At 40.0% G+C, this 19,113-nt stretch overlaps 1 protein-coding gene across 50 annotated transcripts in view; it reads right to left on the minus strand.

Moving 5' to 3' along the window:
* SCAPER (S-phase cyclin A associated protein in the ER) overlaps window positions 1–19,113 on the minus strand; it is a 521,170-nt gene that overhangs the window by 19,389 nt on the left and 482,668 nt on the right. For all 50 annotated transcript variants that reach the window (XR_011526452.1, XR_011526476.1, XR_011526453.1 and 47 more), the window contains one exon: window positions 9,689–9,838. Coding sequence is in view for 47 of the 50 variants with exons in the window: in XM_070573827.1 (XP_070429928.1) it covers window positions 9,689–9,838 (150 nt within the window). In the remaining 3 variants the exon portion in view is untranslated. The remainder of the gene's footprint in view (window positions 1–9,688; window positions 9,839–19,113) is intronic.

Below are 19,113 nucleotides of genomic sequence, written 5' to 3' on the forward strand. Positions count from 1 at the left end.
GAGGATTCCTGTAGGCAGGAGACACATAGAGCTTTCTCCAGTTTCTCAACAGGTGAGGAAACATGCTGTGACAGCAGAGATGGCCTATCTACGGTGATATCAAGTGTCAGAGCTGACTGAGTGGATACTCCAAGGCTGTTTCCATTAAGAGAAGGGAATTTGGAGGCAGACAATGATAACTTCAATAACATCACAGCTAATACTTCTTCTGGCCCAGGGAATGTACTAATCACTATGTGCATGATCTAATTTAATTTGCACAACAACTCCATGAGGCATCATCAGTTTTATCCCTATTTTATAGATGAGGAAACTGGCACCAGGAAGGCAAGTGGTTTGCCAAGGATCACAGAGCTAATAAGTGGTACAGTTGGGACTACAACTTAGGTTGCCTGGCTCCAGAGCGCATGTACCTCTTACTGAGTTATAAAAATATACTACCAATGCCTCAAAGCAGAGACCAGCCCATTGACTGCTGCTGTGACAAGACTCCCACATTCCAAGTTCTCTGATGAGGCATGTGGCATCTGATGGCAGACTAAAGGTGCATGTTCCCAAAGGAACTACATGTGAAGAGATTTAAGAAAATTATTTAAAAATGCCCTCGGGAAACTCGCCATTAAAATGAGTGATACGGTGATACTCGAGGCTTTAAGTGTAGATTTTCCCAGAGTGTACTTTCTTAGAGTGGGACATATTTGCCAAAAAGCTTCTTTTTTTAACTAAATCATAATAAGTCAGAGTAGATTTCCTGTGACAATTCCACCGACATGGTAAGCAAAGGCCCCAAAGGCATCCACTCTTACAGCTGAGAGTCAAATAAATTTGGGACCTGCATAATAAGAATGACATTTAATCTTCACAACAACCTTATGAGTTAGGATTTCTTGTCTCTCTGTTATAGGTGGGGAATGTGATCCTCAGGATAACCTGCCCAAGTTTATCACCCAAGTGAGAGGAGGGGCTAGGAAATTAACTGAAGCCTGCCTCCCAAGTTTTCTCTCACAGACCGTTGTTTCCTCAAATACAGGATTTACCAAACCTGAAGCACGTAGTTTCCGTTGGATCTCAGAATGACTGGCTCCAGCAAAAACAAAATTAAGAAGTTTCTTTTAGAATAAATTCAAAGATAAATAACTTAGAGTGCCAAAGAAATGGTTCTTAAATTTTTAGCTAAAAGTCAGTTCAGGAAGTTTGGTCAGTAAAATAGAAGTGCTGTATCTTTCAAAATCTGGGGCCATTTTAACCTTTTCTGCAGTATTATGCTTAAGGAGAGACGTATCATCTCAACATCCAATCATCCATTCAATAAATATTTATTAGGTAATTGCTATGTGCCAGGCACTGCTGTAGGCATTGGAGACAAAGACTCTGCTCTCAAGGTACTTACATTCTAGTGGGATGGGGTGCGGGTGGGGAGACAGACAAAATAATTAAATGTCAGCAGGGTAAGAAGCGTATGAAGAAAAATAAAGCAAGGTAAAGGGAAACAGTAACCATGGGGTTGATACACTATTTTAGATACTGTGGGATCAGGGAAGGTCATTTTGATAACATGACACTTGAGAGCAAAACCTTTGGAAGTCCCCCACCCCAACCATGCTGATTTCTGAGGGAAAAGATTTCTGGGTAGAAAGCAGCAAGGACAAAGGCTTGAGGTGGGAGGTGTGTAAGTGTGTCTGTGGAATAGTAAGGAGACCAGTATGGCTAGAGTGGAATGTTTGTGATTACTGTACTTAGAAATGAAAATGATTAAATTTATCTACTTATGTTGGTCTAGACATGACTTCCCATTTTGTCTTAGAATTATATATTCATCCTCTATCAGAGCTCGAAGGGCCCTTCAGAGCACCCAGCCAAACTCTTTTTATAGACAAGAAAGTAAAGCCCAGAGAAGGGCAGTGACTTACCCAGGGTCACAGAGCTGTATGGCTGTGAAACGACTCAGCAATCCTGACTGCTATACCAGCATCTGTTCGATGGCGATGGGCTTTTTGTGACTAATGAGGGTCTTACATAAAATTTCCTATCTCAGGAGAGGTATTTTCTCTGTGATTACAGATTGTCTGTTTTTTTGCAGGGGAAGATTCGCCCTAACCTAACATCTGTTGCCAATCTTCCTCATTTTTTTCTCCTTCCCCTCCCACCCCCAAGCCCCAATACATAGTTGTAAGTTCTTCTGGTTCTTCTATGTGAGCTGCCACCACAGCATGGCTATTGACAGAGGAGTGGTAGGGTTCCGCGGCTGGGAACTGAACCAATAGGCCATCAGGGCTGGCTCAGATTAAGTTTTTATAGTCTGTCTCAGTGATTTTCATGTTTGAACCTTGTTCAGAGGATCTGGGCTTGAGCACCCTGGGAAGAGGGTGCTGAAAGAGCTGGAATTATTGTTTGACTTTCCTGTGTGTGTCTTCTGCTGCTCTGCCCAGTCTTGGGATGGAGCTCAGAAGGGAATGATTAACTTCACATCACCTTGTGGCTAAACTGAGCCCTCAAAATGACCCTACTTGTGCTCTTGGTCTCACAGCCACTGCTGAAGAAGCTTAGTGGATTCCCAACTTTTTATAGTCCAACCGAGATGAAGCTATGGCTAGCTTTCAACTTCCAAGTTTTAATGTTAGGTTTCATGACAGTTATTTTACGGGAATGCTCTGAATTTGAGTTCTCCAAAAATGAGACACTGAGAAGGCTGATAAAGGAAGGATAATTCATCTGTACAATCCTGTTTTTTTCAGATCACTATGCCAATATTACGAATTTAGCCTACTGCTGAATCAGGTATATTATTTAGTGCCATGAAGCTGATGGTAACAGGGCAAGCAGGTATAGCAACAGCTGTCTTTCTTGAGCATCCACTATGAGTAAGGCCCTATATTGTCTCACTTAATTCACACAACAACCTGGGAAGTGGTAGTATCATGACCTCCATTTCACAGATGAGGAAACTCAGGCTCAGCGTTCAGTAACCTGACCAAGGACATGGTGCTAGGAAAGGGCAGAACAGGGATTTCAAAGCCAGTTGACTTGAGAGCCTACGCTCTTATCCTCTGTGACATCTGACATTTAGCGCCATCAGAGATCAAGTTCAAAACCTTAACTGCAGACTGATTCAAGACATGAATCCATTCAGGTGCCACCTTAACTACTGCTGCATCAACCACAAGCAGGAGGATCTGAGGGAATTATAGTAAGTAAGGAATCAGGAAGCAAGTCTGTACAAAAGCCACTGGGTCAAGCAAGGAGTTCCTTATAATCTCTCAGGTGGTTTGTAGAGTCAAAAAAGCAGCTGGTGTGAGCATATAGTACTTCAAACTACCCTGTGTTGGAAAATTCACCTGAGATGAGGAAAGTAGGAGGTGTCTTTTATTTGGATTCTGTGAAATTGGTGACTTTTAATACAATCGGCCAAAATTGCTAACCAGCAAATCTCTCCATTCTAATATCAGCCAGGTCACTCATTGGAAGTCTTAAAATTAATGTTTAGGGAGAAATTATTTTTGATTAGGAAATTTATTGTTCTACTTTTGTGGAAAAAGTCACATTTTTCTTTGGTACCGTAATATTGAGAATAAGTCCAAAATGGTTATATTGTTGAAATTCTTAGGATCTTCTTTAGACAAGATACGTTTTTATTTTATGAAAGGAGCTGTATCTGTCACACACAGAAAGAAAATACAGAAAGCTAAATGCTTGTGTGACAGCTAAAGAATGAGCTGCCAACACTGTTGAACAGAAAGGCCCCGGAAGCTGGAGTTCCCACCCCAAGCCCACCAAGCAGACTCCATTCATGGACTTGGATGGGGCTGGGGGAAGTTTACCAAATGGGTGTGACCTAGGACCATCTGCCTTTGAGAGAGACAAAGAGTAAAGTAAGAATGTTTGAGCAGGAATTAGGCCACCTCTGAAAGTTCTAAAAGCTGGAATGAGGCTCCGGAAAACTGCCGCTCTTAAAACACAACTCTGCTTCCCTCACCTGCAGATGGTGTACAACTAGGAAAATACCCCGTTTTTGTTTGCAGGGAAAGGTCTCAGGTGAGTACAACAGATACACTTTAGGAACTTTTAGTCAATTACTGTTTGGGTTTTCTTGTTAAGTCACAAAATTTCAAAAGACCTGAAAAATGCATGTCACACAGCTCAGGCTGAATCTAGTTTCAAGAGCTCTCTGTAAAGCTTACTCGCCTGTTTGGATTTCCCCAGAAGTATTTAGCCATCTCTGGGACAGTGCAGAGCAGATGATTTCACGATCTGCTGCGTGGACGTCTCTACAGGGAAGCTGGTGGGGGAGGGTGGGCCACAGGGATCCTTCCTGTCAACAATCACAAGAAACTCTGGCTCTGATAGCTGGAATCTATTGGGTCTTTGCAAATGAAAAAGTCAGTCACTAACTAAAATGAATTATGCAAAGTTGCTTATTCCCAATACAGTAATATGCAGGCCATCAACTCATCTGTCATTCAAGTTAATTTAATTATTAGGCCACATTTAACTATCCAATATAAAAATGTAAATAAAGTGAAGGACTGACAGCACATACTAATTATGTTTATTAAATGAGAAGAAATTTAGAAAGAATCATGAAAGTGCCATAAAATACAAGGAAGTTTTTGATTAAAAAAACAACATTTTAATTAGAAACTACAGATGACTGGTTCTATCAACACTGGGGCACTACTTCTATCTAGGTTTCTCTTCTGAAGTCATCCTTGGTATAATGGGGCTCAGTTCTTTACGTTAATAGACCAAATGGTGGCAAATAAAAAGTGCTAATCCTTTATGCAAAGCAGTTACCTAATAAAACAGCTTTAAGCTGCAACAGGAGTTGAGGATCTTCTGTGTTTATAAAGACACAAGCTGTTTCCCCACTAGAAAATAAAGGCTCCCCTGTGGACAAACAGGCCCTGCAAATTAGCATGACTTCTGACTAATGATATGAAAACATTAAATGAAGTGAGCATCATAATTTCTCCCCTGAAATTCCTCTAATTTAGAGAAAGTGGCATCACGTTAAATAAATTCACTTTCATAAGAACAGAAGTGAGGTGGAAAAGGCACTGGACTGCCAATTGGGAGGCTGGGCCCTACCAGTTCTTGCTTGGCAATTCCTTTTCTCTGAGCCTCAGTTTCTCCATCTGTGATATGAGGGAGCTGGACTAGATATCTCAGAGCCCTTCCAGGATGAAGGCTCCATGAATCTGTGATTGAAGCTGGGATGAGAGCTTAAAATTGCACTTACCACACCCCCACAGCTAACACTCATTTGGCAAATTACTGGGTTTTGCAGGGAGCAGAGGAATTTAATAAAACAAGTTTTTAGAATGAAAACAAACAATCAGCTTTTTAGTTATAGAAAACTCCCCAATTCTACTGGAATATGAACAATTATCATCTTGGCCAGCTTGAGGCTATTTCCCCTACCCTGCCCATGCCACTCGGCCTGATGGGCATGGAGCCCAGCCACAAGCTGGTGAGCACAGCCCTTTGGTGCATGTGAAACAACTGTGGCTAGAGATGGTATCACAGAACAGTACCAGACATCTCACCTGTAAGTCTCTGCTTATGCGTGTCTGTCAATGGAACCCCTCTATTAATATAAGAGAGCCAAGGTATATTCAGCTTTTAAGGATGAGCTGCCATGGAGTGGGCAGGCAGCTCATGAAGCCATCTGGTTGTGATAGAATCTGGAGTAGGGCAAAGAGGATCTGAAGAATCATAAAATGTCCCCATAAGATCAGAATGCTGGTCTGTCTGTGGTTTCAATCTCAGCCTTTAAAATATCACAGACTCATGGAACTCACACGGGAGATTGTCTGGTACAATCCACTTCTCTTTTTAAACTTTCTTTTATTGTGGTAAAATATATATAACATATAACTTACCATTTTAACCTTTCTTAAGCCTACAATTCAGTGGCATAAAGTACATTCACAATATTATGCAACCATCGCCACTGTCCATTTTCAGAACCAATCTACGTCTTTGTATAGTCAAAAATGCTCAAGCCTCAAGATGAAAATGATTTATCTAAGATCAAATGGGTAGTGGCAAAGCTTGGGTTAGAACCCAGGCCTTCTATTTGCTAGATTATGGCCATTTTGTGCTCATAAAACACTCATGTACACTTTCCCAGGATCTTTACAAGTCTCCCTGATCACTGAGTAAGGTACACAGATACATCCCGGAAGCTTCCCAGTCAGCATTCAGAGTTGCAGAATGGCAGCTTCTTAATGTACTGTCTTGGTAAATGGGTATCCTCTTCTATACCCACCATCCCTGTCCAAGACACACTTCAGAGACACCAGTAGATGGGGCCTATGACACATCTCATTTTCTTAAGCAATGTAAAATGAATGAAAAGTACACCAAGCTGGGTTTTGCAAGACCTGGGTTCTAGTCCTGGTCTTTTAGCGATTCTTTTTTTCATTTTGGGGGCCTTACTTAACCTCTCTGAATCCCAATTCCTCACCTGTCTGTGAGGCAAGAATAATTCCTTTACTTACAGCCTCACTGAAGTGCTACAGAGGCCCAAAAGACAATAGATGGGAAGAATAGTATAAAGAATTCTACAAAGATCAGAGGTTATGCTTAGAAACAGCATCTCCATGAGGTGCAGTGTCTCAGTGTATAACAATTAACATCATTTCTATCCATTTCTGATTTCTTCTCTACTTGTTATTATATTCTTTCTTTATCTAGATGGTTGCATTTCAGCAACTGCCTCAGGGCTGAATTTTGATCTTCCCCAAAATCAGAAGTGGATGTCCAGTTTAGTATTCAAGCCTTCTGGGAGGCAAGGTGTTGAAATAGAAGGTCTGACTTTTTTCACTTATTCTAATTTCTTCCTGATAGTGAGCTCACCTCTCAACAATTATCTCCAAACACCACTGCATCTTCCTCTTCCCCAACTGACAAGCCATAAGGTCTCTGTCTCCTCCTTGTATTGCTTACTGCTTTCTCTGCCCATTTAATCTGCCTTTTTCTTGTACCAACAAGACCAGTCATTTCTTTGTCATTAGGTCCAAGTCAGTTCTAACACGCCATCTCTAAATACCAGTTCCCTCGACCCCATTTCCCATTCACTCTGGTGAGCCCAGAGATACTCAGAAATTGTGTTTTATCTACAAGAGAGAATTAGTCTGTGATTCGGCATTAGCAGAAAAACTCTTGAAAATCCCACACAATTTTGAGTTCAGTAAATTCATCACAAGAGAGTTAGTTTAACCAAAGAGCTTCAAACCATCCCTACACATGGATGTGCTGAAGAAACTGGACTTTTTACTGTAGAACTGTATACAGCAAAATATTATCATACACAAATTACTCACCTCTTTACAAGTGCGGTAGATAGTCTCATGATATATAGTAAACGACTTAAGCAAAAAACAGGAAGTTGTTAGGTAAACCATGGGCTGTTTACACAAGATAAAGCCATGCATCCATTAAAAATGATATCCACAAAGAATGATTGTGATATAATGTTAAGTATATAAACCAAGACATAGGTGTATGTACAGTATGATCTCAGCTATGTACAAATTTCATGGGGGCTGGCCCGGTGGCATAGTAGTTGGGTTCATGCACTCTGCTTCTGTGGCCTGGGGTTCACAGGTTCAAATCCCAGGCATGGACCTACACACCACTCATCAAGTCACGCTGTGGCAGTGTCCCACACGCAAAGCAGAGGAAGACTGGCATAGACATTACCTCAGGGACAATCTTCCTCACCAAAAAAAAAAAAAAATCCATAGAGGGGTTGGGGGTAGACGAAATGGGTGAAGGTAATCAAAAGGTACAAACTTCTAGTTATAAGATAAGTTCTGGGGATATAATGTACACCATGGTGACTAAAGTTAACAATACTGTATTGTATATTTGAAAGTTGCTAAGAGAGTAGATTTTAAAAGTTCTCGTCACAAGAAAAAAAAGCTGTAACTATGTGAGGTCATGGCTGTAACTAAACTTATAGCGGTAATCATTTTGCAAATGTATACATATATCATCATGTTGTATGCTTAAAATGAATAAAATGTTATATGTCAATTATGTCTCAATAAAACTGGAAAAAAAAATCATAGAAAAGAGACTGTAAGGGAACCTGCCAAAATGGTAACAGTGGCTATTTTAGATGTGAGATCAGGAATAACTGATTCCATCTTCTTCTTTACATGTGCCTGTCTTTTTCATGCTAAGTAAAAAACACTTTTATATCAGAATAATAAAAACAAACTTTTAAAGGGAAATAAAATGCAATTTAGTAGGTTGAATGGATACACATGAAGAAAAGAAAACCACATAGGAGATTTCCCTCATCTTTCCTTCCCTGAGCAGCTTGTAAGAGACTCATGAACCTGCTGGGCCTGGTCCACGAAAAGGACAAAGCACCATTATCTGGGGGTGCTGGCAAGGGAAGAGCACTGCTTGAGTGCTCCTGTGACAGGAGGTGAGGAAGATTTGCCGTCCTGGCAAGAGGATCTGCGAAAGGGGAACTTTTCTATGCTGACACTTGTTCTGGTAAGGGTCCACATTTTCTATATTTTAATCACGGAAATCATTCTAGAATAGATTGCATGTTCCCCAACTTAAAGGGAATGCATAGATCACACATTTTGTCTCCATGCTCATTCAGTGTCAGCACTGGGGACATCAAGAATCACCTGGGAAATAAAATATAGGGCTCAGTGTCCCTTTGAATCCAGAGGAGGGCAATTTCTGAGTTCTTGGGCCTGCCTTATGTTTTCTATCCTCTTTCTCTCATCAGGCAGGCAGCTTTAGCTCTTAGTGTGCAGCTTCTCACCTTGTACTTGGCTCCAGCACTAAACCATCGCCTGTCCTTCTCCTGCCCTGGTCTAGTTTGCTGCAGGTTGATGAACCTAGTAAGCATGGTTGTTAAAGATTTAGCTAAAATAAAAATTAGTAAGCTTAGAGTCGGGGTTAAGGGTTGTTTAGAGGCCTTTTTCTCAGCAATAATCCATAAAATTAAGGTTGTTGAGCAGGAGGCTTTAGATAAATGAGGTTGTCAGGAGCTACTATTTGACATGTTAGTTATACCATAACTCTGGTTTTAAAAGTAAAGAGAAATAAAGTGCTTTATTATTATTATTATTTTACAGCATCTATAACAGATTCCCAACTTCTTAAAGCAGCAGAAATGAAATCTTGCTCAGTCACCTAATAATCAAAATAGTTAAAAGCAAAACTACTCTAGGTGACTCAAGGGGGAGAGAGGCCCAAGTCCTGCCTTCTCAGGCTCCCCTCCAACACTATCTGGCAGCCTCTAAGAACCTGGGCAGAAGCCAAGGGCCAAGAGCAGTTTCATAAGGCACCAGACTCTAATACTATTTGCAAACTGACCCAAATTTAAAGATGCAATCTACCTCATCAAGACAAAAAAATATATGGATAGAGTATTAGAATCCATGTGGTAAGGGAGGAGATGCTTCTGTGTGGCTTAAGAAGAATATTTTATTAAAAATCTTTTATTTTTATAGCTCTAAGAGGAGGCCCTAGTGATAATCTAGTGCTGATCAAATATCCTGGAGAGAAGTCAGAGACATATCCCTGGAGCATGGTGACAGGACCTCACACAGGACAGGTGGGCTTCCGCAGGCTAGCCTGCCTTTTCTCATTCCAACACCTCACACTCTCAGTGCTGCGGGAGCAGTCTAAGGAACTTTTCGGGGCCTCTCACCTGGTTATCTGGGTGGTTGACAGTGAAGTAGCCCACACAGACGATGATCTCATGAAGAAGGCTTTCACAGGAGACTTGGCTGCAGTGGCCCAGTAGGGAGCTGGCAATGTGCCGGAATGCAAGGGACAAGCCCTCTGCCCCTACAATGGACTGACAAAGAAAAGGAACAGTTAGAACTCTCCAGCCCAGGGAGAGCCAGGGCTGCAAATCATGAAACAAGACTGAGCCCTGTGCACTTTCTGCCATGATGCTAGAAAAGTATATGAAATTTCTAGAGCACTAGGCTTAACAGTTCACCAAGGGGATTCTTGCTGTAATTAAATAACCATAATAAATGCAACATTTAACCTCAACAGGGACAGAAAATAGGGCATAGCAGACCAAATGCCTGTATTACAAAGATCAAAACATTATCTACATAAAGGATACTTATTTATTTCATTTTTAATAAGTTATTTTTTCTCATTATACAAAGAGTCAGGGGCTGGCCTGGTGGTGCAGTGGTTAAGTGCGCATGTTCCGCTTCTCGCAGCCAGGGGTTCGCCAGTTGGGATCCCGGGTGCGGACATGGCACTGCTTGGCACGCCATGCTGTGGTAGGCATCCCACATATAAAGTAGAGGAAGATGGGCACGGATGTTAGCTCAGGGCCAATCTTCCTCAGCAAAAGGAGGAGGACTGGCAGTAGTTAGCTCAGGGCTAATCTTCCTCAAAAAACAAAACAAAACAAAACAAAAAAACCCAAACAAATAGTCTTACTGTAGAAAATTTGGAAAAACATAAAAATACTAAAATTCATCTGTCAGCTATCATTTAGCTAACTTCCAATACTTTTTTTTCTGAAGGAGATTGTAGATACAATTCTAATTATACTTATGTTTAAATAAGAAAGAAATATAGATAACTAGTTATTATTCAAATAGCTCTATAAACCCAAGGCTCCCAAAAGAATATAAAAAAACCCAACCACTACCCCTCTTCAAAAAACACAAAAAACCAAGAAGCCCCCTCAGCTATGAGTCTTCTGGGGTCCTTTCTTCAGACAGGCAAAGGGCTGTCAGTGGTAGACGACGTAGGAGCAGAGTCTGAGTCTGTCTGTGCAGCCTGAAGCTTCTATTTAATAAACATGTCAAACAGACAGAGCGACAGGAGGGCAAAGGGGAGAGGCAAAGCCCACAGAACACACTCACAGCCCACTCTGGAATGAAGCACCACTGCTGGCCTGTGGGAAAAGGAAGCATTTTAGACCCAGCTCTTGATTTGAGGTCTTGGCGGGCTTGAACCAGGTCAGATATGTTACAGCTTGGAAGTTTCAATGAATTCACTTTGCCTAACAGTGGGTATAACACAGTCCTAAGTGAGTCTTGCTGAAACAAAATTACCGCTAAATTTTAAGAGTGCCTTTTGTCTCAGTTTCATTGCCCTGAGACAAAATGTTTTTCAAGCCCCAAAGAGACTTCAGGAGGGCTTTGCTCCTTTAAATCAAGTAGAGACACCTTCTCAGCTCAGCCCTTATTTAATTAGTTGCGTCCAGCATGCTGTGACCCAGTCCCCTCTGTTTAACCTTCATTGATAAGAGCAGGTCAAGGGGCATGTAAGTTTGAATATAAAAATTAAACCAATTTTTCAAGGAAACTATATTTCCTTTTTAGTCAGAATTAATGGCCAAGTCAGTACATTGATTTGTTTCTTGAGACCACTTTCAATTGTAAAAACTGTCAAAGTGTATGCAATATACAATATCTGGGATCTTGAGGTCATCTGTGCCAGTATGAATTCAGAGTAAAATCAGACTCTTTGTTGAAGGGAGAAAAATATTTTGACAGCCTTATTAGTATACAATGAAACGGAACCAGCTAAGAAAATATTCTAATGGATAATCTTTTGTTACTACTACATGATGAGTTCTCACACAAAACAAGCACACAGGTTTACAGCTTCGAAGAAGAGTGAAGGAGCACTGGGAATGCTGCATTCAAAACTTAGCTTTCTGACTCAACATCTGCAAGATGGTTTGGGTAACTTGATTTTCAGAAGCTGAGTCAGTCCACATTTCTTGAGGGCCTATTATGTGCTAGCTAGTACAGTGCTTTTATGTAATCTCATTTAATCCTCAGATCTGTGAGGTAGATTTTTTTTTTTTAAGATTTTATTTTCCCTTTTTCTCCCAAAGCCCCCGGTACATAGTTGTGTATTTTTAGTTGTGGGTCCTTCCAGTTGTGGCATGTGGAACGCCCCCTCAGTGTGGCTTAATGAGCAGTCCCATGTCCGTGCCCAGGATTCGAACTGGTGAAACTCTGAGCCCCCGAAGCAGAGCATGCGAACTTAATCACTCGGCCACGGGGTCGGCCCCGTGAGGTAGATGTTTTTAATCTCCATTTTACAGATCAGAAGCTGAGTCTTAAGGGTTCAAAGGACTTGTCTAAGGTCATACAACTTGGTAGTATGATGGCTTAAAGTCAGGTGGTCTGAATCCAGATTCAAAGGTCTGATGAGGATGGCTTCCTGTAACAGCTCTGTATTTTTGTGATGCATTGGGACTCAAACTGTCAACATGTCTTACATCTTCTAGTTTAACTCTTCAGCGGGTCAGACCGTTTATCTCATTTCAGTTTTCTTCTTCAGCTCCTTCGATTCTCTGAGGCAATTCATAAATTGTCTCCCAGATTCTTCTGAGGTCAGGCCCATGCTGGACCTAAAATCTCTTTTCCTGTCTTTTATAAACATAGTTCCTGAAATCTCACTTTTGACATTAAGTTGTTTTGATGAACTAGAACACGAGTTTCTCTGACCACATCTATCATAAAAATAGTACTTTTCTCTCAAACACACTCTTTGCTTTAAAATGCAAATATTGTGTATTTGTCTTGTATTTACTTGAGTGTTACATGCTTGATTAGATGTCCAGCTACACCAATGACGTCTATGTGGACAGATGTTTTGCTTTAGCTTGCTAAACAGAGTACGGTGGTTCAAAAAAAATGACTATAAATCTTCGATAGTCCTCCCATTGAGAGGTGGAGCCTTTGTCTTCTCCCTTTGAATGTCAAAGCTTATGACTGATTTAACCAATAGAGTATGGTTGATATGTAACTAATGTGACTTCTAAGGCCAGATCATAAAAAGCCATGCAGGTTCTCTCTGGTTCTCTTGGAACACTTGTTTTCTAGAAGCTTTCTTTCAGGACCGTCTCACTCAGAACCCAGACCCATGATATTCTGAGAAGCCTAAGTTGCACAGAGAAGCCATATGTAGAGTCTCTGGCCAACAGTCCTTGGTGAACCTAGTCTTTGAGACATCCCAGGCATCAAATATGAGAGTGAAGGAGCCTCCAGATAATTTCAGCTCCTAGCTATTTGAGTCAACCTGCCTGTCTGCTCCCCTCCTTCAGTCATTTGAGCCTCTCAGCTGAAGCCCTACATCATGGAGAAGTGACAAGCCATCCACTATGATGAGCCCTGTCTGAATTCTGGACCCACAGAATCTGTGATCATAATAAAATGGTTGTTTAACCCACTAAGTTTGTTTGGTTTTTATTTTTTATTTTTATTTTTTATTGTGGTCATAATAGCTTATAGCATAGTGAGATTTCAGTTGTACATTATTGTTTGTCATACACCATATAAGTATGCCCCTTCACCCCTTGTGCCCACCCTCCACCCCACTTCCCTCAGTAACCACTAATTTATTCTCTTTGCCCATAAGTTTGTTTATATTTCATATACGAGTGAAATCATATATAGTGTTTGTCTTTCTTTATCTGGCTTATTTCGCTTAACGTGATTCCCTCAAGGTTCATCCATGTGGTTGCGAATGGGATGACTTCATCTTTTTTATGGCTGAGTAGTATTCCATCATGTATATATATATATATATATATATATATATATATAAACACACACACACACCACATCTTCTTTATCCAGTCAACAGTTGGTGGGTACTTGGGTTGCTTCCACATCTTAGCTATTGTGAATAGTGCTGCAATGAACATAGGGGTGCATAAGTCTCTTTTAATTATTGATTTCAAGTTCTTTGGGTAAACACCCAGTAGTGAGATGGCTGGGTCATACGGTATTTCTATTTTTAATTTGTTGAGAAATCTCCATACTGTTTTCCATAGTGGGTATACCAGTTTGCATTCCCACCAGCAGTGGATGAGGGTTCCCTTTTCTCCACATCCTCTCCAACATTTGTTGTTTTTCGTCTGGCTGATTATAGCCATTCTAATGGGTGTAAGATGATATCTAAGTGTTGTTTTGGTTTGTATCTCACTGATGATTAGTGATGCTGAGCATCTTTTCGTGTGCCTATTGGCCATCTGTAGATCTTCTTTGGAAAAATGTCTGTTCATATCTTCTGCCCACTTTTTGATTGGGTTATTTTTCTGTAGTTCAGTGGTGTGAGTTCTTTATATATTATGGAGATTAACCCCTTATTGGATATATGATTTACAAATATTTTCTCCCAGTTGGTGGGTTGTTTTTTCATTTTGATCTTGGTTTCCTTTGCCTTCCAGAAGCTTTTTAGTCTGATGAAGTCCCACTTGTTCATTTTTTCTTTTGTTTCCCCTGTCTGAGTAGACATGGTATTCGAAAAGATTCTTTTAAGTCTGATGTCAAAGAGTGTACTGCCTATATTTTCTTCCAGAAGTTTTATGGTTTCAGGTCTTACCTTCAATTATTTTGTCCATTTTGAGTCTATTTTTGTGCATGGGAAACGATAATGGTCTACTTTCATTCTTTTGCATGTGGCTGTCCAGTTTTCCCAGCACCATTTATTGAAGAGGCTTTCTTTTCTTCAGTGTATGTTCTTGGCTCCTTTGTCAAAGATTAGCTGTCCATAGATGTGTGGTTTTATTTCTGGGCTTTCAGTTCTGTTCCATTGATCTATGTGTCTGTTCTTGTACCTGTACCATGCTGTTTTGATTAGTATAGCTTTGTAATATATTTTGAAGTCAGGGATTGCAATGCCACCAGCTTTGTTCTTGTTTTTCAGGATTGCTTTGGCTATTTGGGGTCTTTTCTTGCCCCATATGAATTTTAGGATTCTCTGCTCTATTTCTGTGAAGAATGTCATTGGGACTCTGATTGGGATTGCACTGAATCTGTAGATTGCTTTGGGTAGTATGGACATTTTAACTATGTTTATTCTTCCAATCCATGTGCATGGAATATCTTTCCATTTCTTTATGTCATTATTGATTTCTTTCAGTAATGTCTTATAGTTTTCTTTGTATAGGTCTTTCCTAGGTATTTTATTCTTTTGTTGTGATTGTAAATGGGATTGTGTTCTTGAGTTCTTGTTCTGTTAGTTTGTTTATTTGAGTACAGAAATGCTACTAATTTTTGTCAGTTAACTTTGTACCCTACAACTTTGCTGGAGTTGCTGATTATTTCTAATAGTTTTCCAGTGGATTCTTTAGGGTCTTCTATATATAAAATCATGTCATCTGCAAACAGTGAGAGTTTCACTTCTTCAGTGCCTATTTGGATTCTTTTTATTTGCTTTTCTTGCCTAATTGCTCTGGCCAAAACCTCTAGTACTATGTTCAGTTAGAGTGGTGAGAGTGGGCACTCTTGTCCTGTTCCTGTTCTCAGAGGGATAGCTTTCAGTTTTTCCCCACTGAGTATGATATTGGCAGTGGGTTTGTCATATATGGCCTTTATCATGTTGAGGTACTTTCCTTCTACACCCATTTTATTGAGAGTTTTTATCATGAATGGATGTTGAATCTTGTCAAATGCTTTCTCTGCATCTATGGAAATTATGATGTGGTTTTTCTTCCTCATTTTGTTAATGTAGTGTATCACATTGATTGATTTGCGGATGTTGAATCATCCCTGTGTCCCTGGTATGAATCTTACTTGATCATGGTGTATGGTCTCTTTAATGTATTGCTGTATCTGGTTAGCCAATATTTTGTTCAGGATTTTTGCATCTGTGTTCATCAGCAATATTGGCCTGTAATTTTCGTTCTTTGTGTTGTCCTTATCTGGCTTTGGTATCAGGGTGATGTTGGCCTCACACAATGTGTTAGGAATATTTCCGTCTTCCTCAGTTTTGTGGAATAGTTAGAGAAGAATAGGTAATAAATCTTCTTTGAAATGTTTGGTAGAATTCTCCTGAGAAGCCATCTGGTCCTGGACTTTTATTTTGGGGGAGGTTTTTGATAACTGTTTCAATCTCTTTACTTGTGATTGGTCTATTCAGATTCTCTATTTCTTCTTGATTCAGTCTTGGGAGGTTGTAAGAGTCTAAGAATTTTATCCATCTCTTCTAGATTGTCCAGTTTGTTGGCATACAATTTTTCATAATATTCTCTTATAATCTTTTCTATTTGTGTGGTATACACTGTAATTTCTACTCTTTCCTTTCTAATTTTATTTATTTGAGCCTTCGCTTGTTTTTCTTAGTGAGTCTGGCTAAGGGTTTGTCAATTTTGTTTATCTTCTCAAAGAAACAGCTCCTTGTTTCATTGATCCTTTTTACAGTCTTTTTGTTTCAATTTCATTTATTTCTGCTCTAATTTTTATTATTTCCCTCCTTCTGCTGAGTTTGGGCTTTTTTTGTTCTTATTTTTCTAATTCTGTTAGGTTTGGTTTAAGATTGTTTATTTGAGCTTTTCTTGTTTGTTCACATGGGCCTGTATTGGTATAAATTGCCCTCTTAGGACCGCTTTTGCTGCATCCCATATGAGTTAGTATGGTGTGCTTTCATTTTCATTTGTCTCCAAATATTTTTTGATTTCTCCTTTTATTTCTTGGACAACCCATTAGTTGTACAGTAGCATGTTGTTTAGTCTCCACATTTTTGTTCCTTTCCCTGCTTTTTTCTTGTAGTTGATTTCTAGATCATAGCATCATGGTTACAGAAGATAGTAGATATGATTTCAATCTTCTTAAATTTATTGAGGTTTGCCTTGTTTCCCAATAAATGGTCTGTCCTTGAGAATGTTCCATGCACGCTTGAGAAGGATGTATGTTCTGCTGTTTTTGGATGGAATGCTCTCTATATATCTAATAGGTTCATCTGGTTCAGTTTCTTGTTTAATTCCACTATCTCCTTGTTGACTTTTTGTCTGGATGATTTATCCATTGAACTAAGTGGGGTTTTGAGGTCCCCTACTATTATTGTGTTGTTAGTAATATCTTCTCATAGGTTTGTTAATAGTTGCTTTATGTACTTTGGTGCTCCTGTGTTGGGTGCATATATGTTTATAAGTGTTATGTTTTTTTGGAGGAGAGTCCCTTTGATTATTATATACTGCCCCTCTATGTCTCTCTTTACCTGTTTTATCTTGAAGTCTACTTTGTCTGATATAAGTAAAGCAATATCTGCTTTGTTTTGCTTGCCATTAGCTTGGAGTATTGTCTTCCATCCCTTCACTCTGAGCCTATGTTTATCTTTAGATCTGAGATGTGTTTCCTGGAGACAGCATATTGTTGGGTCTTGTTCTTTAATCCATCCTGCCACTCTGTGTCTTTTGATTGGAGAATTCAGTCCATTTACATTCAGAGTGATTATCGATATATGAGGGCTTAATACTGCCATCTTATCGCACAATTTCTGGTTCTTCTGTATATCCTTTGTTTCTTGTCCCATGTATATTGGGCTACTGATTTGATTAGGTAGTTTTCCATGTTGGTTTTCTTTATTTTCTCCTTGTTTATTGTATATGTCTCTGTTCTAATTATTGTTTAGTGGTTACCATCAGGTTTGTATAAAAAGTCTTGAAGATGAGGTAGTCCATTTTCTGATTGCCTCTTATTTCCTTAGACTATACTGATTCCATCCCTTTCCTCTGCGCCTTGTAAGTTATTTTTGTCATATCTTATTCCATCTTGTGTTGTGAGTTTATGGTTAAAATGATGAGATTATTTTTATTTTGGTGTTTTCCTTTTCTTTATCCTTGATGTAAGAGTTAAGTGTTTACCAACTTGATCTGATAGAGAGCTGCTATTTTCTGATTATTGCCTACCTATTCATCTCCTTGCTCACAGCTTTGTAGCCCCTTTCCTGGTTTTTTTTTTTTTTTCCTTTCAGGTATGAGGGCCTTCTTGAGGATTTCTTGTAGTGGGGGTCTTGTGGTGATGAACTCCCTTAGCTTTTGTTTATCTGGGAAAGTTTTTATTTCTCCATCATATCTGAAGGAGATTTTTGCTGGATAGAGTGGTCTTGGCTGGAAGTTTTGTCTTTCAGGATTTTGAATATATTGTTCCACGCTCTCCTAGCCTTTAAGGTTTCTGCTGAGAAATCCGCTGAAAGCCTGACAGGGGTTCCTTTGTAAGTTTTCTTCTGCTTTGCTGCCCTTAATATTTTTTCTTTGTCATTGACTTTTGCCAGCTTTACTAGTATATGCCTTGCAGTAGGTCTTTTTACATTAACACAGTTGGGAGTTCTGGTAGCCTCTTTCATGTGGATTTCCATCTCCTTCCCCAGGTTTGGGAAATTCTCTGCTATTATTTCTTTGAGCAAGCTTTCTGCTCCATTCTCCTTCTCTTCCCCATCTGGAATACCTATAATCCTTATGTTGTACTTCCTAACTGAGTCAGATATTTCTCTGAGAGCTTCTTCATTTCTTTTTTGTCTTAGTTCTCTCTTCTCCTCCATCTGAAGCATTTCTATAGCATTGTCTTCTAAATTGCTAATTTGGTCTTCCATATTGTCAGTTTTATTGTTTAGGGAGTCCAGATGTTTTTTAATACTATTCATTGTGTTTTTCATCTCCAACTATTCTTCTTGGTTCTTCTTTAAAGTTTCAATCTCTTTTGTGAGGAAGCTCTTGAATTCGTTAATTTGTCTTTCTGTGTTTTCTTGTAACTTGTTGAGTTTTTTAATGATAGCTATTTTGAATTATTTGTCATTTAGGTTATGGATTTCTGTGTCTTCAGGGTTGGTTTCTGGGTACTTGTCATTTTCCTTCTGGTCTGGAGATTTAATACACTTTCTCATACTGCTTTATGGTGTGGAATTTGCCTCTGAGTGGCGTTATTATCTGGCCGCTGCTACCATGTGCCTCCACTGGGTGAGGATCAGGCACTATGTATTCTGGGCCCAGCACGGTCTGGGGCTCCCCAGCTCCAGCCACTGGCTGCTTTTCTCACTGTGCAGTGCTCTGGCTGATGGCAGATCTGGAACACTGGGCAGGGGAAGGGGTGGTCTCCTTCCCCTGTGCTTCTCCCAGCCTACTCTTCTCACTCTGTGTGGAGCTCTGGGTGATAGCAGGACTGGAGTGCCAGGTGGGGTAAGAAGCACTTTCTTATACCTGCATGCCTCCCCCAACTGCTGCCTCTCTGTCTGCGTGGTGCTCTGGGCACTCACGGGCCTCCACCTGCCACTGCTTCTCTCTCTGTGCGGTGGTCCCAGCATTCATGTGGCTGGAGTGCAGAGCTGGAGTGCTGGGCAGGAACAGAGTGTCTCTCC

Source organism: Equus przewalskii, chromosome 1, assembly GCF_037783145.1.
Source record: "Equus przewalskii isolate Varuska chromosome 1, EquPr2, whole genome shotgun sequence".
Lineage (NCBI taxonomy): Eukaryota > Metazoa > Chordata > Mammalia > Perissodactyla > Equidae > Equus > Equus przewalskii.